Genomic DNA, 23,250 nt, shown 5'->3' on the forward strand with positions numbered 1-23,250 from the left:
CGGAGCATTAAGAACCGGGTGTCTGTGGCAACTTTCCCACCATGCATTCACACACTCCACATTCACATGCATTCACTCCGCCACAACCCTGCAATTTCCACTTTTCGCCAGAGATGCCGCCAAAAAACAACAAAATGAAAATCTTTGAGATTGCTTTAACAGCCGAGTGGTGGAAATCTCTGAAATCACCATTTCTCCTCATCGGTCTTTCACTGAATCTCTTTCTCTCTCTCTCTCTCTCTCTCTCTCTCTCGTTCGGTTCAACAGAAAGACAGACTGCGGCAGAAGGAAGCCAGCGTGTCCTCCAGCTGAGTGAAGTGTTAAGTTAACAAAACTACGCAAAAAGGGCGGGGCGGACGAGGGGAAGATTAGGAGAGGAGACACCTGAAGAGAAAGCTTTCTGGCCTCATCTTTTCCTGCATTCACCACCTGCCTGACCCAGTACCATACCTCATAGTGCACCGCCCTCTGTGCCCATCGTGGACTCCCAAAAAAAACAACCTTGCCAACCCATACGAGACCCCTACGAGACCCACCACCGTACCGACATCCTAGTCAACGCTCCCCGGACCCTGGAGGCCTCCCGTTTCCGAACAGTGTATCTCAGCAGACTGTGTGACGCGAGGTCTGGCCTGTTTGGTGCCTCCCCGCTGCAGGGATGTGGGCCGGCCTGCGCCCGTGATGCACGGCCCGACACGGTCCAAGTGATAGGAGTCCCGGAGGTCAAAGGTCGACCTCATTCATCCAGCCCCGGCGTGACCCCCGGGTGCTCGGCTTGTGAAAGGTCGCCGGGGGTCAGTGGCATTCACAACAATGACAGCTGATATAGCTGCTACTGCGGCGACTCCTGCTACTTAAATCGTATTTATTCTATATGTGTTCAAGACGGCGCCTGTGGCGGAGTTTACTCAAAGTGATAGAAATAGGTCATAGCTTATATACGCCATCACGTTAGTCCATGTTGATGCTGTAGCTTTATGAACAAGTATGGCACCTAGTGAGGCAAGTCAATGGAGAACACATGGTGTCTTTTTTCAACTATCAGTAAAAATAAGAAAGAAATATCAGTACTGCTATACTAGTTTTTAAGAAGTAGCTTCTAATTCGGTTCATAAGAAAACTTTTATTCATGAGTTTTTAGAAGGATCTTTTAAAGCAGGGTCCATGGGGTACGGTGCGGGGGTCCAGAGGGAATGTGACGTGAGATCAGGAGCTCGTTTCTTGTTGTTTCCCCACTAACCTGTTTGCCGTTCAGTGATTTCACTGGATTCTGTTGCACTGCATCCCTCCTGAGTGAAGGCCAAAGAATGCTGTTATTGCCTGTCGGCCGTCGTGTCCCCGATCCCGTAACCTACCTGACAAACACACATACTGTATGCCCTCACGCAGGTCGAGTCCCAGTGGGGGGGGGGGTTGAATGGAATCAAAAGAGTCAAGTTTTTGCACTTTACCTATCCTCCCAACGAATCGGGTCTTTATGATGTTGAATTATTTATCTTTTAAGTGAATGCTTTACACACTGTGTTCTGTTGGTTTGAGGCACTCTCCTGCTTTTAAGAATGTACAAAGTCCATAGCTTTGCCGCCCCCTCCCTCCTTCCCGCTATGCTACCTGTGTGTATACTGCAAATATATTGCACTTCTTTGCACTCTTTTTCTATGCAAAAAAAAAACCCCTAAACGCTTCCCTCGTTGAACACTTTATTCATTTTGTTTTGTCACAATGAAAACATGAACAATTTTAACTCGTTGAAAAAAAGTTATTTTTAAGATGTACCCATCTCATTGAAAGACTTTATTTTCAAGATATGTAAGATTTTACCATTAAAAGATAAGACAATGTCCCTCGGTCATTAGGGATACGCTTCTATTTATGTAATAAAGGATTTATTTTATGCCAAAAACACATTTGATTTGATCCGTCTGACGCTATATTTTTCCAAACCTGTAGAAAGTATTTTTAATGTTGTTGCAATACGTTTATCAACTGAAGCCATCTGAGCCATTGGCCCAATGCTTAGAATCATCCAGTCAACAGAATTTGATGAAATTATTTATTTTATGAAATAAATAATAAACTTAATGTGTAAATGAGATGATGGTAAAATGTTGATTCAAGTAGCCTTCAATCGCTGTCATATAGGTGCCGTATAAATTATGTAATTAATCTATAATTCCAAATGTTGCAAAATATTACTCCACTCCATATAAATATATATATATATATATATCAAGTTGACAAGATATTAATTTTTCAATTTCAAGATATATATATATATATATATATGTATGTGTGTGTGTGTGTGTGATTTGTTGATAACATCGAATATTTTATATATATATATATATATATATATATATATATATATATATATATATATATATATATAATTGAGAAATTTATATGCACATTAAAGTTTAGAAATCCTAGAAAATATATTGGTTTAACAAATTGAAGAACTTTTATTAAGTTGATCCAGTGGCCAATGTTTTTTTTCAGTGTGTTTAAAAAACTTTTCAAGCAGACAAGTGGCATTTATTTCAGAAGAGTTCTTTTTGTCTTGTTTTTTGTCAAAGTAAAGATTTTCAATAAAAAAATATATTTCACCAGTGGATTGTATGTGTGTCGATTCAGTTCATCTGATTTTTAATAATTGTTAATCAGTCTAAGTTCAAATTAAAGGCCAAATGGGAAATGCAAAGTCTTATCTCTTGGTTTTACAGATACTTTGAAGTGAGTCTGAGTGTGAAGGGGTTACAGTGGTCAGCAATGCATTACATTTAAATAAAACAATAGTCAACAGTCAACCAAGTTTTTAGGATGAGAGTTTACAAAACAAATCACATTATCAACTCATCTGTTTATTTTATATTTTGTGGATACCTTAGTCCAAAAAAAAATAAACATACATTGAAGGTGGCTTCACATTCTACATTTACTTTATTCCAACAGTCTACAATAAACCAACACTGTACAAAGCATCTACTGATGGACTTCGAAATTCACAGAAATCAAAGAGTCTTGAAAACCTATAACATCACTCAGCCATCACTTTCCACATAGTGGAAAACTACCAATTTTAAACACGTAAAATCTCAAAATTATTTGTTTTAGGCGGAAATCGTTTCCTCATTTAGCTTCGTCGGATTTGAACAGAGTACAGACTTTTTTTTTTTTGTTGTTTTTGTTTTTTTGGGACCTGGTTATCGGTGCGTAAAAGCCGTGCGTAAAAAGACGCGCCCGTTCCGTGGCGAGGTTCATTCCGTGCGGCGTGCGTGCGTGCGTTCCGAGGAAACGCTGTGTCGAAATGCACTTTGTTTACAAGGCGCTGTGCGTCCGCTTTTCATCACATACATTATGTAAGGGATCGTGTGCAGTCACTGCCAGACGGTCATCATCACAAAATAACCCCCCCCCCCCCCCCCCCCGACATGGAGATCAGGAGGACTATCATCTGCAATCTGCACATTATCCCGCTTATTACACGGCCACTGGCGAAATGAAACAACACGTGGAGACGAGATGTCCATTCCAGGCGACTTTCTAACCAGTCTGCCTGGTTCCAGAGCGTCGGCTGAGAGAACAACCACGTCCACGACAACGCGGACGCGAAACGACGGACGTGGGCCCGGGCGGGGACGCGGTTGCCGCGGCAACCGTCACGATTACGACGACGACGACGGCGGTCGTCGCCCAGAAATAACCGACCGCCGATCGCCGCTATCGAACAATCGGAATGGCCGTGTAATAAACTGAATTAAAGCGGGACTACACGCTGACAGACCATAATATATACCATATAGTTAATTATACATATCCCCAGATGGAGATGGGCGCATAATATTGGATGAAATGGTTGATTTTTTTTTTCTTCCTCTGAACAATCCAGTCTTTTTTAAAACCAATAATAATAATAATAATAATAATAATAATAATAACAATAAAGCTACGCGTGTCTTAGTCCAGGTCGATGGAGACGCAGCGGCACTGCTTGACGCGCTGGATGCGCTTCTTCTTGGTGGGGGGCTGCTGGTCGGGGCAGTTCAGGGTCAGGGTCATGGTGGTGAACCTCTTGGGCTTGCAGAAGGAGCAGGACTGGAAGGCGCCCTCCTCCTCCCGCCGCACATGCCGCGGGATGTAGAAGGAGTTGCACTGTCCGTAGCAGAAGCGGTTGATGATGGTGCGGCTGACGCAGCCCTCCTCGTGGATGGTCTGCTTCAGCGGCTGCGTCTTGCACCAGTCCCGCTTCAGGTAGCGGCGCTCCGTGACGTGGAGAGCCTCCTGGCTGGACTCCAGCACCTCCTCGGCGGCGGCGGCGGCGGCGGGGCCCGGCCGCCCCCGCCGGGTGCCGGAGCCCGGCTGGGGGGCCTGCGGCTGGGGGTGGGGGGCCTGCGGCTGCCGCTCCGACTCGTTGGGGTTGTACTTGTCCGGGTGAGGGATGGCGCCCTGGGAGCCCCGGTTCCTCTTGGAGTCCACCGACGGGGAGAAGAGGAGTCCCAGGAGGAAGAGCGCGCCGCACAGGGTCAGGGCTGAGCTGGCCATGCTTTTTTTTTTGTTTGTTTTTGTTTTTTAAGAGGGGGATGAGAGGAGATACAGATCAGCGTTTCCCAAACTTTTTTTTTTTTCATATCAAGGACTCACCACGATTTAATAAGATTCCATCTCCGTGAAAACTTTTTACTGTTAGATAGGACTTAGTCCAAACTTCCCGTACCTGCCTACATTACGGCATAAGGGGAGGTAACAGTGAAGCCGTGATTAAAACGGATATTATTTTGGATTAACGTTGAACATTGACTTTAAATCTTTGCTGGGGACCCTTTTGAAGGAAGAGCGCCCTGGAAGTCCCCGGACCCCACGTTGAGAACCACTGGAACCAGGAGATTTACGCTGCGTAAATGCGCAGTTCGATCCAGCGTTGTACTGAATTCCATGGGTTTTTATTACCCAGCACATAACTATATTTCTGTTAGTCTGATATTCTTTACCATGCAAAACTTCGGGAAGGCAATAGCGCCAGATGAGACGCGAGACGAGGCTTCCCAAGCTCCGCTGTGCGTGACCCGGTTTTAACTTCTTATGGAGTCGGATGGGTAGTTGCGCACATGGATAAACGGAGGGTGATGGAAAATACGGGGAACGTTGCGCAAAATGTGAATTAAAAACGCACTCACCTGTGGTGGGCTTCAGGTTGAGGGGGTCCGATTAAGTCCTAGTATGTGTGGTAAGATCCGAGGTGAGACGGAGCCGATAATGTGGACCGTGTCTCAGGACGCACTGGTGTGACTCTAGATGCCTGGCAGAGGGAGCATCTCACAGACTGGGGCTGGGGCTGGGGCTGGAGGGAGGGGAGGAGGGGGGGGGGGGTTTAATACAAATTGCTGCAGCGCCGGACTGTCTCCTTTTAAATGTCTGCCAGCTGAGATGTGCACAACACTTCCCTCTACATTATTGGCCAAGCAGCATGCAGGGGAAATCAAAACTGTCCGCCCCCTCAACACTTTCCTGAAGCCACTTCAAGGAAACGGCAGCAAGGAAAGTGGAAGGAGGAGGGGGGCAGGACCAAACAGCGCTTTACACGATATTATCCACAGAAATATCACCATAATATCATTATTATTATTATTAGATCATTATTAAGAGTTAATGTGATTAAGAAGCGTCAATAATAATAATAATAATAATAATAATATTCATCATAATAATATTCATCACAACAACTATAATTCTTGTGATTATTATTATCGTGCACCAGAAGGTATTTTAAAATGTATACAGATCATTTATAAATATTTTGGGAAACAATCCGAATATGTCACCTCTCGCGTAATGCTAAAGGGCTTTTTGGTTTGTTTTCCAAAATGCATCAAAACATGTCTGAGGGGTAGTGGTATTCTAAGGCATTTAAATAAGCAAATAATAATGATAATGATAATAATAATAATGAGCACGGTAACCACATCATCACGATCGCCACACATGATGCGGATATTAACATCGCGCAATTCAAACAATGAATTCACCAGTTCCTTCCATTTTCTTTGCTCGGTGACGAAAATATATAAATATTATCGATTTTAAACGTGCACGCATTTACCTCTAAAAATACATGCAAACGAATTATTGTGAATCAATCAGGCAGACGCATCAATCATTTCATGATTATTAATATTATTATCATTATTATTATGACGACAAGTCTTGAGTGGACCACGCTGAGGGAACTTGGGAAACTAACGTATATTTAGCCCTACTTCACGCATGCGCCTCAGCTGAATAATAAGTCACTAATTTGATAATTGGATTTCAATATTTTAGGTGAAATAATGAATATAACTGGAATTAAAATTTGAAATATTTAATGCAAGCTTATTTAAGGTCAGTAGCATAGATTATCAGTTTTTTTATTATCTGGGTTTTCGGGAAAGTGTATTTTGGTGACCAGCAGCACTTGTACCTAACAGACTCACCACTCCACCCATCTGCTCAACACATGGCCTCCATCCTGCTATGGAGTAAATCTAAATTACATTTTAAAATAATAACAGATTGACCCGTAAGACACTTCCAGCATGAAAATTTGCCAGCGGTGGCAGATTGCGGTAGGACAACGTGTTTGAAACCAACCGAACTAGTACTTACACATCTAGAGGTGCCGGCAGGATAAGGTGTGCGGAATAAATCTCCATAGATGCATTTGACCTCTGACCCTGTCACCGAAGAGCCTTCTCTCCACCAAACGCAGAGGCTTTAGGGTATCTGTAAAAGGGCTCTAGGTTTAACTGAATATAAGCGGGCCTGTTTACACAGCAAGGCCATTCAAATGTAAAACGTTGATACCAGTAGTTTAAATCAATAACATTTATTGTAGGTAACAGGCACCACGCCACAATCAAATTAATGGATTCCTTCCATTAATTTAGTATCTTCAACCAATGGTTGAAAAAAATATCCTCAGCTATAAAGTACTTTTAACCGGCGATTCCGCCTTTATATCAAGAGTTGGCTTTATTGTAATTTCTGATATATGAACTGTTCAGATTATAAACCTCATTAACATGAGCGGTATGGTCAGAATACGCAGCTGTTTTTTTTAAAACTGCTTCTACGACGCCCCCGTGTGGAGAGACGAAACAAGTACTACAATAAAGTGCCATTTGATTTAAGACCATGTTTGACTTTATTTTGTTGGAAACATTGCAAACGTTTAACTTGATGTGAAATTTCAGGGTTGCAGAAAGGCTCCGCAATACAACAGGATGTCCAAAATAAATACTGCGTGGCAAAATAGCTTGATTATTTTCTTCTGGATACTAAACGACTACAAATACAAGATATATAGCTTTAGTTTCTTTTCCACCTTCCAGTTTTTCTGTTTTAGACAATTGTTCAACTTGAAGTTGATAAGAAAAAAAAAAAAAAAAAATGGGTATAAATTAAAACCATTGAAAGCAATGTCTAAAAAAAACTCCCATCCATACCCATCAGACATTACATTGCATGCAACTACACTCTAGGTTCAATTTGATAAAATAAAAATAAAAACATGAAAGGCTAATATGCATCCATACCGCTATTCTTCACTTGCAACTATAGTGAATTTCCTTCCTTTTTTTTTTTTTTTTTTAAGGCAACCGCTAGGAACATCTCCCAATAAACTCAGGCGTAACAAAAAAGGAGAAAAGAAGGGGAGGAGAGGGGGAGACAAAAAAAAAAAAAAAAGCATCAAAGTTCAAAGAAATAAATTAAACCCCTGGAAACCATGAATTGATCAAAGGCCTGTTTTTCCCAGACAGAGACCTGCAAAGTGAAGACAGTGGAAGGCAGCAGGAAGGAGCGGGAACTATAAGTCTATGGGCTTGGTGGCGGACAGCAGCCGTGCCTGGCTCAGGGGGTGTCTGGGGGAGCCTTTGTAATGGTTCACAGGGCGGTCCGCTACCTGCTGCAGGACAGACTTCTGACCCCCCGGGGGATCAGCGCAGTCTGCCTTAATCTTGGGTTGAATTTTGTTGGTCACGTCACCCAGAGCGCACGCCTTGGGCTTGCGAGACAAGGTGCTCGGCTTTCTGGGCGGGACCGGAGGCGGTTTCTTCGCGGCGCGAACTTTGCCCGGCTCCGGCGGGTCTTCGCCCTGGAAAGGACGAAGCTGGGGTCCAGCGACGAAGACGCTGTCCAGGCTGACCGCCTTCCCTCCGGGGCCGCACGAGTCGACGGGGTGGCCCCGGTCCCTGGGGGGTCTCCTGCTGTCCCCCAGCAGGGAGTTGATTCTACGGATAGACTGCTGCACGGGCGTGCGCTGGAACTTGAGGGGCGACATGACCCGTTTGGAGGCCTTGCTGGATTTGGGGGAGTACAGCGTGAGCTTGTTGAAGTGTTGAATTCGGTCTGCGACTCTGAGCTTCTGCATTTGGGGGGATAACTCTAAGACGGGCTGTCGGGCTTGGCCTTCCGTACCGCCATGCAGGGAGAACAGCATGTTCTCAAGTACCGTACCGGGCCTCTGGTCGAGCGCGAAAGGTGCATCGGGCTCGTCGCTGACGCGGCGGCCCGACCTGCACGGAGTGGACTGGGAGCCGACCGAGACGCCCAGCTTGAAGTGAGCGGGACTCTGGATGTCCAGGGCGTCAATCAGTCTGCTGCAGTTCACCTGCTCCACCTCCGTCTCAGCGGCTCCGACCTGAGAGTTGTTGGGGCTGCTGGCAGCGGCGCCAGGCGAACCGTCGTTTCTCTTCACCGCCGAGCCGTAACACGGGCCCGTCTCAAACAGCGTGCTATCGATGTGCAGAGGAGACATGGGAACCATTTCCATCTGGCTGAAGGTGATGTTCTGCTCATCGGCCAGATGCCTTTTTGGGGTGGGAAGCCTCAGTTCGTCGACGGCATCAGACATAACTTTGAGCGTAGGGGTCTCCGACAACGGCATTGAGGTTTTTACACACGGCCTCACCGGGACCTCCGCCGGGGACGGGCTGTGGTTCTGAACATACTGGCAAGGTTCTTCTAAGACGTTGATCTCCGGCACCGGGGGACGGGCCCGGGCCTGGACAGGGGAGCCTTCGCTTTCCAGGCTCTCGGCACTGGAGGCGCAGCACAGCTTCTTGGGGAGGCCGGCCCCCGCGGGCGGCTTGGACACCACGATGGCTGGCTCAGAGTGATAGGCGCTCTTAAAGCACAGGCTCACGGGGGTGTCCGTGAACGACCCCCCGCCGAAGACCATGGATCCTCGGGGGGTCTCGCCGTTCCAGGAGGTTCGGTAGGCGCTCGGGTTGCACTGAGGGGTGAGCAGGTTGTCCTCAGACTTACTGATGTGCTTGGAGCCTACAGAGAATGAGGAGAATGGCAGAGGTAATCAATACGCGAGAGGGGTTGGACATCCCACTCATAATGAACCAGCGCTTCTAAAATTGATTGATCTCTTAGACGCGTACTTACTCTTGGACTCCGGCCTATCGCGCCGAGCAGCCGGGGTGAACTCTGCGTCTTTGGTGGCGCAAAAACTGACGGTGCTCTCCTGCGTGGCGAGCCGCCAGCCGATGGTTTCTGATCCCTTTGTCCAAGCATGGAATGAGAAATGAAAGATGAAGAAGGAATCTACTCTCCGTCCGAGTCGAGACAGCTAAAAGAGCACTCATTGGATAACACTAAAATTACGTGGGATTATGTGAAGGATTATTTAGTTAAAACGGTCTTGACGGATGTCAAAGTGCGAGGTTAATGGTTCATTTAGTCATTTGTTAGTTCTTCGGAGGAAGACTCGGAAGACTCATTGGTCAACAACATTTTATTGAGTCAAAAATGTACATTTATTGCATTATTGAGTCATCAGAAACCTGCTTCCCCAGCAAGCAAATTAAGTTACCTAGGATAGACTGAAACAATTGAGTCACTAATGGTACGGATTATGAACTTAAACGGCTGATGATTGACATAATGGGAGATGATACGTCAATGTGCGGAAAACCCAAGTTGCTTCTCTTTAATATCTGTCATTAAATGGCTCCCGGTTTTTGGAAGCACTGTATTTAAGCCTGGCAGTCAACAGTCCATCCCTACAGGTTACATGTGTATTCAGGCACATTAGGTTACGTTTCTACTATTAATATATATATATATATATATATATATATATATATATATATATATATATATATATTTTCATACATAATCTTTTACACACTGTAAACATTTGACATGACCATTCAGAACATTTGAGATATTTGAGGTTATTTTGTACAATTACAAATAACAACAGCTCATCCATGCATGTTATAAAATTAATCTTAGTTATATAAAAAAACCAGTACCCTATCCCGTTAGAAAACAGCTTTATAAAAGTGCTTCTGTGCAACACCGTACCCTACAATTCCACCACACATGCATAGTTAAGCGAATATATTTGATTAATATAACTGAACCGGATATAAAAAAGGGCACATTGGGGCAGTAGTTAAAAAAAAAAAATAAAACATTTAAATGGATCATTGATCTGGGAGAGCAGGGGATTGGAATGTGAAGTCTATGAGGCGACCGCACTTACAGACTCTTTGCTGCTCTTTCCCAGGCTAAAGCGCATCCGCAGGGACTTGCGCGGCGCTTCTTTCTTGCCGCCTTTGGGAGAGAAGCAACCCGCTCGTCCAGATTCCACCCTGGAAGAACGGGCGAATTCCAGCGATTACTTTTCAGCTACACACATTAAAAACCTTTTTTTTTTTTTTTAATAAATAAATAAATGAAAAAAGGTGGAGAGCTCTTTGAAGGCATGGGTGAAGCGCGTACCTGCTGACCGTGTGTCTGCCGCTGAGACGCCGGCTCTTTCTTCTGGCGGCCGATTGACGACCAGACCTCCCCGCCGAGGGGACGTTTTGGGAAGACTCCAGGACTTCGGTGGCGCTGTACGCTGCAGGTAGGGGGGAGAGTAGGATTCAATGCCAAGCGCCGGGGGTTTGGAGGACGAGCCCCGGGAAATAATCAAAACGACGCGCGATTCCCGTTTGGACCAACCTGATCCGGGGGTGGAGGTTCCGCTGAACAGAGAATTAGGGAGCAAATCTAGACCCAGGTTCTTTTTGATAGACCGGCGCTTCTTGTTGGAGAAGCCGAAGCTCTGACCCGACTCCAGAGGGAGTTTGCGCTTCGAGCTCGGCGTGGCGATGACGGGAGTGGCGGAGGAAAATACTGGCGGGAATCACAAGAGAACAAAAAGGTGTATGAGACGCCTGGAGGATCATACGGGCTAAACAGGAAAAAACACTGCACAAAAGGAAACAGATTTGGATGAAGGGCGAACGGAAGACGATTGAAGCAAGGGACTGACATGCGGGTGGAGTCCGGGCAGCTCATTTCAGACGTGATTCCACATCATTCAAAATCAAGGGGCGGCAGTGAATTCATCTCAGCGCAAAAGCACATTCGGCCAAATCGGCAAAAGTATTTGAAAGCGACCGCTGACGTTCCGCTCTGTTACCTACCCACACTGTCTGACTGGGGGGTGCCTGTGGGGGTTCGACTAGTTTTTAGCTTACCCAGAGCCCCATTAACCACATCTGAAATGCGAGAGAAACCAGAAGCTCATACGGTGTCGACTGACTGAGGCGTGATGCAAGTTTTTCCTCGGGCCGAGACAAAGGAGCCTTGCGTACCACCCAAGCTGCGCCTGCGTCTCCTCGTCGTGGTGGAGTTGATGTCCGGCTCGTCCAGGCCGTCCTGCGGAGTGGACAGGCCGCTGCCGTCGCAGCCCATCATGGCGGGAACCTTCTCCACGAGGAACTGCGGCAACACGCCTAAGCAACACAGACAGTTCCTCGACTTAAAGACAGCAGGTGGCATTTCAAATCTTCATTTCAATTCATTTGAAGAGACTGCGACCGGGGGGGGGGGGGTCATACCGAAGCTCTTAGCGTTTTCTATGAAGCAACGGACCACGGCTGCCTGCAGCTTGAGACGCTTCTCTGTGCCGGAATTCATCTTTTCGGCGGCTTCTCCGGAGTGGAGGAGGTTGGGCGCCAGGATGACAGAGAGGTTACTGCTGTCCATCTTGTTCTCTGCACTCCTGGAGCAAGGAGGAAGAAACAGAAGCTCTGAGGGTGTATTTATTAACAAATAACCAAACTACCAGGGCTGCCGGGGACCCGTCAGTCGACTGAGGTTCTTCAAGGTGAGCAGTCTTTTTTTAATACCGTCAGTGTGCATTACAATAACAGGATAAAACAGATAGAAGCTTACAAAATGCACAGGGATACCATTTCAATGGCGAACCATAAATATATTTTTTATATGTGTGAAGGCGCTTCATGCGCCCCAGTGACGGAGAGCAACACGGAGAGCCGAGCCCCGTTCCTCCAAATAAAACAACTAAAACCAGTGTGGGGACAGAGGAACGGGGCACGACTCACTCGTTCAGATTACTTTTTTTTTTTTTTTTTTTGCGCATAATGCATGGAGAGTGCCACGGAGAAAGTGTCCCCATTACATAATTGTTTCGTTCCATAAGCAGACATAACATTTAAATAACCTACATCTAAAATAAAAACGTTGTTTTGGCGAGGCGATCGCAGGCGCGCCCATCGCCAGCATGCATCGTTGGTATAGCCAGAGAGGGAAATAGGTGCACTACAATCGCTCCCTCCCCATGCCCGACATGGGGATGGGGCCTTAGGCGGCCGCCTATCGAGAGCAGAGCTGGCTATCTAAAAAAATAAGGTGTAATTTAAACATTTAATGTTTAAAACGACTCTCATTATGTTTAAAATGTCACTATAACGATATAGAATCGTATTGTGACTCTTTGTATTGAGATCAAATCAGATCATGGGATCCAGCTCCATACTCCATTCCCCCTATTTAGGAAGTTGTATATAATCGATTAAGAAGAAAAAAAATAAAAAATAAAATAAAAAAGAGCTCCAGATTAAATTACCTCCGGGAGACATTGTGAAGGAAGTCGAAAAAGTGTTGCAGGACGCTGAGGATCCTGTCGGGCAGCACGCAGGACAGCAGCAGGGTGGCGGCACTGCGCTCCTCCTCGCTGGGGAGCTGCTGCGCTTTGAGGAAGACCTCGCTCAGCTCGGCCGGGAGGACGGGCTCCGGAAGCTCCCTGAAGAACTGCTTCACCAGGCCGGCCACGTCGCCCGGCAGCGCGCTGGACAGGCACTCCTCACCGGCGTCCAGTTTGGCCTGTGCGGAACAAAAACCATGCTCCGCCGTGTCAGACATCTGCCCCCCCCCCCCAAGGGCGTCGACTGAATGCAAGGTCATCGAGAGCCATCACTCACCCTGAGAGCCTTCAGACGGACAATGGAGCCGGATTTTCTGAAGAGGCCCTCTGTGTCGACGTGGGCCATCAGTTTCATGCACGCATCGACCAGAAATCTGAAAATGCAAAGAAACTATATGAGCATCGGGGGGGGGGGGGGGGGGGGGGGGGGGGGGAACAAAAGAGAAGCAAAACAAAAAAGTACCAAATGTATTTTCTTATATTGGATTTACGTTAACAATTTCCACGACTTGCCTTGGTACCCTGCCATGTTCCATATTATAATACGGGAGGTTCTCGAGCGGCACCCCAAACACTTTGGCCTGGAAAAGAGATCAAATCAGCGCGATGCATTTTTTCCACTACCAGCTGCGGTGGTTAGTAGTCGAGCATTTGGGTTATTTCACAGGCATTCCTGGTCAAACATGTGACCGCTCCAGGCTGAGTGACGGAGTACCAGACTGAGGCAGGTACAGACTTAACTCCCTCAATGGATCTCGGTGGATGCCAAACCTCGCTGTGTGCTTAATTAATAGCATTAGACCTCAAATAGAGGAAGCTCAGTCAGAAGATCTCGCTGGTACATCTGAACCTCGTGACTCCAATGAGGAAAAACAAACTATCTGGCGGTTTCCAAGATCCAAGAGGTTTATTCATCACATACACACGTTCATACATATATGCAGTGAAATGTCAATGCAACGCACCCGGTGATTATGCACAATATGTTCTAGACTGAACACAATAGCTACCCAATTTCTACCTGACTAACTGATTCCTAAAACGTAATGCAGTAAGTAAATAGAATACTATAGAATAAAATGACTCATGGGCGTAATAAAGAGTGGGAGGAAAAAATAGAACATAACGTTATGTAAAGTTAGTGCCAAAACTGGACCTAAATAATCCCTAATATACTGTAGAAACAAAGTGTCACAGGTTATTATGGGTCATTTACACTCTGATATAGCGGCATAAAATTGAAGTCCGACAAAGGGGCGAGTTATTTCTTCTGCCAATTAGTCGTCGACTGAAATCGTTAGTCGTGATGGTGACAGCCCTGATAATGATGGCGCAGTCGGAGTTTGGAAACAGGATGTCAACAGATGCATTTCTGAAGTGTGTGTGTGGGGGGGGGGGGGGTGCTTTCAACTATATGCAAATTAGAAACAACTCCAACAACAAGAGAGCCATAGATCGACTTGAAGATTGTTGGGCAACACGCAATAAGGCTAAAGAAGGGGGGGCAATAAGAGAAGTCGATTGACTCGTGGCGAAATCGGGAATCGTCAAATGCAAACCTTAAAAAAACTAAAAAAAACACTTTGGATGAAAAGGTTTGCACTCGACGTCCGCGTGTTTTCGGTCGGAGTGGGACTCACCGAGCCGGTGGCTGGTAGCTTGGGTCCCGCAGCCTTGTTTTTGTTCCAGTTCTTTGTCTTTAACCCGTAGGCCGATCGGAGGTGCTGCGCGGCCACAAGCCGCGTCACGTTTCTCTCCACCACCTTCATTTTCGCTCCGCTGCCGGTCCCTCCCTTCAAACGCAACTAACTACGCCCGCGTTCATTCAACCCCCTACCGTCGGCGCCAAACCAAACGGCGCTTCTCCTGCTCCGGAGGCCCGGGTCGCTCACACGTTCTCTTCTTTACATTTTCCCCCAAACGCGCCGGTCTTCGATTCTTCGCCCCGAACGCTGCTTGGGTCCGTTGCTGCTCCGCGGCCACTTCCGCAGATCAGCATTTCAAACGGCAGCGCTGCCCACGCTCCGCGCTCTGATTGGTCGGAGCGGGTTCGAACGTCCGCGCTGCGTTGCGTTTGTTTTGCCGTACGACCGTCGCCTGGCCGGGGCGGGGCGTTCGGTTTCGGTGCCGCGGTGGACGGTGGACGTGGTGCCGCGAGAAGCCGCCTGTGAGATATTTAAACAAGCGCACCCTTTCAGAATGGGGCATTTAATGGGGCATTTTGCGTACAGCAGTGTTATGCAACGCACACGGTTAACTTAATTATACAGTATATCATTATGTATGTTATAATAACTATAATATGATGATATCAGTTACCTATAATTTATGACACACACACACACACAAATATATATACAAACATTTCAAATTAAATGCTGATGCATCATTTTTCAAAAAGAAAGTCAAATAGTGCTAGAATATCGGACCTTTTCAAACGCTTGCCTACATAATAACATCTATAATCACAGGCCATACATTGTAAACAGCTAAAAAAAAAAAAAAAAAAAGACGTACTTTTAGTCCGTATAATTATAGTATTTTCCTTTTCACTTTTTCGAAACGTGACGCATCTCATCTAGCTCACAAGAAGAACTAAAACATATATATACTAAACATAACATATACAAAACAAACAAGTAATTTCCCCCCTGGGATTATTAAAGTATTTCTGATTCTGATTCTGATGAAACATATGCTGAGACACTGTATTTCAAATGTTCACAGCAATTACTCGAAAGTCACTTCAAATTGCACTTTTCAGTTGTGACAGGCCTACAATGCGTTGAGAATGTCTGGCACCCTGACACACTGTAGTGAGACCCATCTCAGGACCTTACCTGCTTGACCTCTCCGCCTCCGAAGGAACGGAGTCCCCTTCGACCCTTTAAAGGGGGCCTATTATGAACAATTCACTTTTTCAGTGCTTGTGTGAAATAAGGCAGAAAGCAGTCCATTTTTTTTCTTTTTTTTTTTCAGTTTTTCTGCCTGGATCAGAAAACATCCAACCAGCAGTTCAGATTTGTCTCCCAAGTCTACGTCAAGTTGGGTCTCCTTAGAATTATAACCACCCCCCCATCTGAGTAACTCCACCCTAACCCTTACAGCCACCACTAGCGGGTCAGGTGGCTAAGGGTTAAGCAAAGACCTAAGCAGGGGAACTGCTCTGTTATTGGCTGCAGAGACCAGCCCAAATATTTCAAAAGAAAAGGGAAGTAATACCAACTGTCCGTTACAAAACTGCAGACCATGGAAATGCAAGTATAAAAAAAATGATTGTGTATTGTCGGTAATGTTGATCCGCTGCACGGACCGTGCAAAGTCAGGGAATGAAGATTCCACATTGGACTGCTTATTTCTCGCATCAAAAGTTTCATAAACAGATTTTAGTTGACTCATAAGGTGAAATAAGTAAAAGTTACGGAGTAAATAAAACAGGATCCCAAACTTAATCTCAAACCCCGTTGGCTCACAGCACCTGGAACTCGTTCTCAAACCCCACTCGCTCATAGGACTAGGGGCCTCAGGAGGGTGGCTCCACCCACTGAAACAGACCATATTGGAACAGGATAGTTTAGAGGCATGTTAGAATGGCGAGAATGCATTCCTGCAAAAAAAATACAAAAACATGTTTTGGGAACCTCAGAGACCTATATTAAGAAAATCTTCTGACTCTACTAATGTTAGTTGTCCTTGCTGGTGACTTTGATGTGCACTTGGTTTGGCTAATGACAGAATGTCACTTTGGAGAAAAGCATTTGCTTAAACGCTGTGATGTAATGAAAAGTGTGCAGTAGGGGTTAATATACTTTCCAGTTTACAGTGGTGAAAATGAGCAAAGTACAAATCCTTCATTTATGTCATTTCAATAGCATTCAATTGAGTTAATAGTAGGATGCTGTAATAGGTAATGATAAAGGGTTGAACAAGTTGGCTTCTATGACCATTAAGCCATGAGATGGTCTTTATAACCCCCAACTGAAAAATAGGCATATTTTTCCAATTTTCTTCCACCTTGGCACTCCCTCTGTATTTTATGAATTTTTAATTTGATGCGATTTTGGTATCCATTGAACAACCACAAACATCCTGGGGAATACTGTGACAAGTTTCTCTCTTTATTACAACAGAACGTACATATATATATATATACAGTAGACAATGACGTGGACACGGTTGCACGAATGGAGGTTGGGTGTTTAGAAGCACTTCCTGTGGACAATGGAGGGGCCGGCCTCATCGTACTCCTGCTTGCTGATCCACATCTGCTGGAAGGTGGACAGGGAAGCCAGGATGGAGCCGCCGATCCAGACGGAGTACTTCCTCTCAGGTGGAGCAATGATCTAAAGAGGTAAAAAACAAACAAAAGAAAGAATTGCTTTTTATTAGGCTATCATGCTTTACTCAGGGTTAAAAATGTTTGGTCAGAGTCGATATCTCAATGTTTTTTGTATGTTTTGTGTCTCACAACTCACGACATTTGTACACCCTATGTACACTTACACTGGGCATTGGGTGTCACTCATGGAAAGCTATGAAATATATTCTTTCTTTCCCTTACCTTAATTTTCATGGTGCTTGGGGCCAGGGCTGTGATCTCCTTCTGCATGCGGTCAGCAATACCGGGGTACATGGTGGTACCACCGGACAGCACATTGTTGGCGTACAGGTCCTTACGGATGTCAATGTCGCACTTCATGATGCTGTTGTACGCGGTCTCATGGATACCAGCGGACTCCATACCTGGTGTGATGAACACAGAAGAATGTTACGTCTCAAATACGTCTTGACTCCAAGATGAGACTGGACTTGAGGCAGCCAATCCGGGGCAAATTCATTCACACGACTCACCAATGAAGGAAGGCTGGAAGAGAGTCTCTGGGCAACGGAAACGCTCATTACCGATGGTGATGACCTGACCGTCGGGCAACTCGTAGCTCTTCTCCAGGGAGGAGGAAGAGGCGGCGGTGGCCATTTCATTCTCAAAGTCGAGAGCCACGTAGCACAGCTTCTCCTTGATGTCACGCACAATCTCACGCTCGGCTGGAAGGGGGATCGAGAACTGAGAATGAACACCGAGGCAACTTTCGATCCTTAATAGAGAAAACACGTTCTTGAATGAGGTGTGGCCCGATAGACCCGAGCCCTCTTGAACGCACCAGTCGTGACAAAGGAGTAGCCGCGCTCAGTGAGGATCTTCATCAGGTAGTCGGTCAGGTCACGGCCGGCCAGATCCAGACGCATGATGGCGTGGGGAAGAGCGTAACCCTCATAGATGGGCACATTGTGGGTCACACCATCACCAGAGTCCAGCACAATACCTTTAGCGGATACATCAGGGCCAGAGTTAGCCAGGCGTGCATGCCTGGAGGGGTGAGCATTGGCTGCCAAATGCATGTAATCTCTCTTCCAATGTGTCACGTCATAAACGAAACTCCTCTGACAGCTTTAGAAGCGTGCACTTCCCATTAACCCTCCCAGGGAGGGAGTAACACCAGTCAGTCATCTAGACGAAACATGCTTCCAGAATTTCTACATTAAATACTTGCTCTGAAACTATATTTAAAAGGATTTCTCTGTGATTTAGGTAAGATTAAACAATTAAACAGGGATCTAGGTGAATTAAATGAAAATATACAAGTGTAACAAAGAGGGATTGCACGGTCGTAGCGTACTGACCGGTGGTACGGCCGGAGGCGTACAGGGACAGCACGGCTTGGATGGCAACGTACATGGCGGGAACGTTGAAGGTCTCAAACATGATCTGAGAGAAAGACAAGAAAGAGTGATGAAAAAAACCTGGTCTCAGTTGGTTGCATCTATCATAACAAGGAAGTCTGAGTTTACGTCACTTTAAAATACCTGGGTCATCTTCTCCCTGTTGGCTTTGGGGTTCAGGGGAGCCTCCGTGAGCAGGGTGGGGTGCTCCTCGGGGGCCACACGCAGCTCGTTGTAGAAGGTGTGGTGCCAGATCTGACAACGGCGCAGAGAGCAGATGTCTTTTACAACTGGATCAAATCAAGTGGAATGTGGAACTCTCCCCTGCCAATAATGTCGCAAAAGAGACTCTCTATCAGTGCACACCTTCTCCATATCGTCCCAGTTGGTGATGATACCATGCTCGATGGGGTACTTCAGGGTCAGGATACCCCTCTTGCTCTGGGCTTCATCACCTACGTAACTGTCCTTCTGACCCATACCCACCATCACACCCTGAGAAAGAGCAGAAGAAAGGAGAGGTTAAACTTAAGCCATATTTTGGAGACGGGAAATCTCGTAACACATGCGTTTGACGCCGTTTGTCCTTTTTCAACCGGTGCGTACCTGGTGACGGGGCCTTCCAACGATGGAAGGGAAGACAGCACGAGGAGCGTCGTCTCCGGCAAATCCAGCCTTGACCAAGCCAGAGCCATTGTCGCACACAAGGGCGGTGGTCTCCTCGTCGTCACACATGGTCGGGCTTTGCTGGGGTGGTCTGGAGATAGGGACCAGAGCGCGGAGAGAGGGAGGGTTGAGGGCGAGGAACAACTGTCTTAACCCAAGCACTTAGTGGAGTCATTGTGTGAAGGCCTGTAATGACTGAACAACCACAAAGACCTCAGCCCCATGGTCAATGTCATGATGGACCGACCGGGCTTGGGCTATACTCAGGAAAGCAACAACAGGTTGTTTAGGAACCACCAGATCAAACATACAAAGTACTGACTTAAAGTATTAGCACCCCGGACTGCGAATGCAATCCACTTGAATGGGCTCTATCTTTAGAGCACTAATTAGACATGCCTCTGGGCGTTATTTTGGTCCCAACCTTGTTGAACGACTACTGATACCGTATCTCAACAGCCGTGATTGTCTCGGGACACCACAGAGCTGCTGAGGTAGCACCAAAAAGGGGCATAAGAGAGAGACCTGTGCTCTATTTTAAGCTCTGTACCTAACAGGGTGAAACAAGTGGCCCGTGGAACCCCGCAGAGTCTATCTGCAGCTATTTCAGGTCGGACGTAGCTTGTCTCAGAGCCGCACCAGTGCCCAGCTGTCGGCACATTGGAATACTTTTGTTTCACTATCTGTCTGGCGGTCTCCGGTGCAAAATAGTTTTACTTATTAGACCCATACTTGGGTCGGGCCTAAATGGTAACAAATGGTAACAAGTACTTGTTACTACTGACAGTCAGTGTTGTTTTTTGTGAAATAAATGTCAATACCCTTCTTAAGATGTGGTTGCTCACTCATAGATTTCTGCATGAATGTTTTGAGTGAAGAAAATCCTCATCATTTATTAATTAAAATGTATTATAATTCCTTTCATTATAACTGCAGTGCCCTTGAAATACGAATAATTCCCTCAACCTAGAGCATCACTGTTTTAACAACACTCCTTAAAACCAGATAGAACTCATTCATTAATTTCTCTAAATTTACCATCACAAAGAAATAAATGTTATACAATTTAAAACACAAAACATTCCTACTCTCCACATAAAGAATCCGTAAAAAGCATTCTAAGATAAATGTATATATGTGGTATAATGCCTTTGCTATGAAGAAACATATCAAAATTCAAGCTGTGCAGAGTACTCACCAAGTTGCTCTGGTAGACGGATGCTTCCACTGGGACAAAGGCCGAGGGTGAGAGGAGCCCTTAAATAAGACTCATCCTGGGTCTGGGGACCAGGGGTGGGGCTTAATCCAAAAAGAGCTGCCAGAGAAAAAAAAAAAGAAAAAAAAAAATCTTTGAGCGATGAAAGAAACATTATCAAAATAATTTAAACTGGGAAGAACACAGCAAGATGCTCCCTTCTTCTATTTTAATAATCTGATTCACTTTGGCAGGGGGGCAGAAAAGGTTAGATGCTTGTATGGTGACATTTGAGGACTGGAGGAGAGGAGATGGGAGGTAGTGGAGGCTCTCACAAACTTTTTATTCAGAGTTTGTCCCAAGGCATACCCTTGTTGTATTCATATTCTCTATTCCCCATTTCTAGGTTTAGGAGAAATATTAATTTCTCACCTGAAATCATAATGAAATTAATGGGTAATGTATCTCAAGGTAAATTTCATAACAAGTTCCTCGATAAAATATTTTCATTTGAGCAAATTGAATACATAGGTTGGATTTATTTTCACAATGGACGGCTTTGGTCTGCATGTAGTTATACTGTCAGGCATCAAGTCCATCCAGAGGTATAACCAGCTTCATAAACCAGAGTAGGCCAAGTATGACGGCCCAGAGGGAACAGGATCCCCGGGTGTCTGGTTAGGGAGATGAATGAGTGCAGCCTCAGTAACCGCTCTGCAGTGTGTGTGTGTGTGTGTGTGTTTGCAGAGTGTGTGTGTGTGTGTTTGCAGTGTTTATGTGTAAATGCATGGGCCATCCTGCCAGTATGCGCACGCTGAGCCCCCCTAACACGTGGAACAGCTGATGGTGACGCCAACCAGGGGTCTGTGTCTGGTCTGGGTATCTGAGTGCTCTGCTGGTCCCAGTGCTCAACCCGGATTGGCCCGGCCGTCTCCTTGTAAGGTCATGGTGAGCAGCACTGTCACTAACGTGCACCCACTGAGCTTCTCCAGAGGCATGTCTGTGATAGGACGTTCTCATTTGTCCCGCCCATCTTTGCAGTATGTCTTCCTGGATGCACACTGTACCTTATGAGGTAATGCTTGCATCTATAGACCTTGGCAGTTAATTTATCCGTAAGGTATTACTATACAATCACACTGTCTAATACCATACATGGTCACACTTCTAGCAATACTAACTCATTATTCAAAACTGTAACTTTTGATGAGAACTTTTATTTTAAAATGATTTTATTATATATGTGCATATATTTATTATTCATTCATGTGCATATATTTATGATTTATTATATACATTTTTTTATTTTACTTTTATTTATCTTTCTGGTGCATAGAGCACATTTTGTACATTCTATGTATATAGCATTTGTTTTGTTTATTTTACCGCATTTTTAGATGGTTTGTATGGTGTGTTTCTTTGCACTACAATGCACCAACGCAACAAATTCCTTGTACATGTCAATGTACTTGGTTTAATAAACAGATTCAGATTCTGGAGCCATAAAATGCACTGTCCTCCAAGACAATGGTGTCAGGCAGGGTTACTTTGAGGTAATAGCGTATGTGGAATGTGTGCGTGGTATTTAGGTTGTATCAAAGCTTAGGGGTATATGAAATCATTCTTCTTCTTTGGGCCATCAGGCCAGACACCAAAGCCTCCTATTTATAGTTGTATTCCTTCTCTATCTCCACAGATAGTCGCTGGATGCAGGGGCCAAGCCCTCCATCACAAACCCACACCCCCTTTGTTCTGCCTTTTGGTGTGACGAGGAGTGTTTAGGTGTTCGTAGTTTCGTGAATATTGGAGAAAGGAAGTTAAATTGAGGTCCATGGCTCTGTAAAGCCCTGTCATTGTCCTGGATTATAAAAATGGGAAATGTGATGAAGTCAAGGTATCACTTAAAAGATAATCTCACTCTAGACTGCCCATTCCATGGCCGTCTCAAAAGTGAACTGGACCAGTCTAACGTTTGGGATTGAATCGTTGGGAAATTTGTACTTGGTGTCGATAGGAAACAATGTGTTTCATGGAAACTCTGAAAAGTGCAATACGTACCTAGCACGACTAAGCTGGACCCCATGTATTGCTGCCTGCAGCGTCATTTCAATTTATTTTTGTGCATACAACAACACTGCGAGATGAATTTATCAACATTTGAGCTTAATTCAACCACAAGACCACAACAGTGCACACACACACACACACACACACACACACACACACACACACACACACACACACACACACACTTATTTTATGCCTTATATAAAGCACTATGAGTCTTGCATATTAGGTTTATTTAGAGCAGATCAATAAACTTGTCTTTTACTTATACATAGTTATTTATCTGTTGCTATAGTTGGTTTTTTTTTTATAATAATTTTGTGTTGTTTTTTTGGTTTTTCTCCCAAATCTTCTGCTCCAGACTCAAGTCCAGCCGGTGGGGGCCAATGCACCAAACAGCTGGTTTGCCACGTTTAAAGCAGCGGAACCGATGAGCAGAACACCGCCCCCTGGAGGCGGACGTTAGCACGCCACCGCGATGACGCTTCATCTGCGACGCGCCCACGCCACACACATGCGCCGGCCGCCGTGTTGTTGTGGTTGCCGTCGCTCTACGGTCAACCGGACGCTTTCCGTGCGGCCGAACGCCCGATCTGGTCCGAAAAAAGCA

General features: G+C 45.6%; 4 protein-coding genes across 4 annotated transcripts in view; 1 reads left to right on the plus strand and 3 right to left on the minus strand.

Annotated features, from left to right (window-relative positions):
* LOC307238881 (formin-1) overlaps positions 1–312 on the plus strand; it is a gene marked incomplete at both ends in the record, with an annotated part of 51,722 nt that extends 51,410 nt beyond the window's left edge. The window contains one exon of the mRNA XM_080012035.1: positions 268–312. Coding sequence (XP_079868161.1) covers positions 268–312 — 45 coding nt within the window. The remainder of the gene's footprint in view (positions 1–267) is intronic.
* A 3,645-nt stretch (positions 313–3,957) lies between these two features.
* Positions 3,958–4,542, minus strand: grem1b (gremlin 1b; the record flags this gene model as incomplete). The annotated part of the gene is made up of 1 exon (XM_080012847.1): positions 3,958–4,542. The coding sequence occupies one exon, from the start codon at positions 4,540–4,542 to the stop codon at positions 3,958–3,960; it is 585 nt and encodes a 194-aa protein (XP_079868973.1).
* Positions 4,543–7,174: 2,632 nt separating this feature from the next.
* Positions 7,175–14,925, minus strand: arhgap11a (Rho GTPase activating protein 11A). Its single transcript, XM_080012260.1, has 12 exons — positions 14,635–14,925; positions 13,508–13,575; positions 13,272–13,368; positions 12,917–13,173; positions 11,886–12,049; positions 11,640–11,780; positions 11,469–11,543; positions 11,002–11,175; positions 10,777–10,897; positions 10,538–10,646; positions 9,433–9,547; positions 7,175–9,318 (listed from the first exon to the last, which is right to left on the minus strand). Exons 1-12 carry the CDS (start codon positions 14,761–14,763, stop codon positions 7,844–7,846), a joined length of 2,925 nt encoding a protein of 974 aa, XP_079868386.1. The 5' UTR covers positions 14,764–14,925; the 3' UTR covers positions 7,175–7,843.
* A 2,166-nt stretch (positions 14,926–17,091) lies between these two features.
* Positions 17,092–20,612, minus strand: actc1b (actin alpha cardiac muscle 1b). The gene is made up of 9 exons (XM_080011877.1): positions 20,577–20,612; positions 19,319–19,469; positions 19,079–19,207; positions 18,857–18,967; positions 18,674–18,758; positions 18,154–18,315; positions 17,846–18,037; positions 17,556–17,737; positions 17,092–17,337 (listed from the first exon to the last, which is right to left on the minus strand). Exons 2-9 carry the CDS (start codon positions 19,445–19,447, stop codon positions 17,194–17,196), a joined length of 1,134 nt encoding a protein of 377 aa, XP_079868003.1. The 5' UTR covers positions 19,448–19,469; positions 20,577–20,612; the 3' UTR covers positions 17,092–17,193.
* Positions 20,613–23,250: the final 2,638 nt, after the last annotated feature.

This window comes from Zeus faber (assembly GCF_960531495.2).
Source record: "Zeus faber genome assembly, chromosome: 13".
NCBI classification, from domain to species: Eukaryota; Metazoa; Chordata; class Actinopteri; order Zeiformes; family Zeidae; genus Zeus; species Zeus faber.

Bases quoted from the DNA above. Each gene is read 5' to 3' on its own strand.
- arhgap11a (XM_080012260.1), bottom strand. From the start codon at position 14,763: ATGAAGGTGGTGGAGAGAAACGTGACGCGGCTTGTGGCCGCGCAGCAC. The intron at 13,369-13,507 runs GCAAGTCGTGGA...TTGCATTTTCAG, and splicing joins GAACATGGCAGGGTACCAAG to ATTTCTGGTCGATGCGTGCA. The intron at 9,548-10,537 runs GTAAGTGCGGTC...GCTTGGACAAAG, and splicing joins GAAAGAGCAGCAAAGAGTCT to GGATCAGAAACCATCGGCTG.
- actc1b (XM_080011877.1), bottom strand. From the start codon at position 19,447: ATGTGTGACGACGAGGAGACCACCGCCCTTGTGTGCGACAATGGCTCT. The intron at 18,968-19,078 runs GTGTGCACTGAT...CGCCGTTGTCAG, and splicing joins ACTGGGACGATATGGAGAAG to ATCTGGCACCACACCTTCTA. The intron at 18,316-18,673 runs GTCAGTACGCTA...TATCCGCTAAAG, and splicing joins CGCCTCCGGCCGTACCACCG to GTATTGTGCTGGACTCTGGT.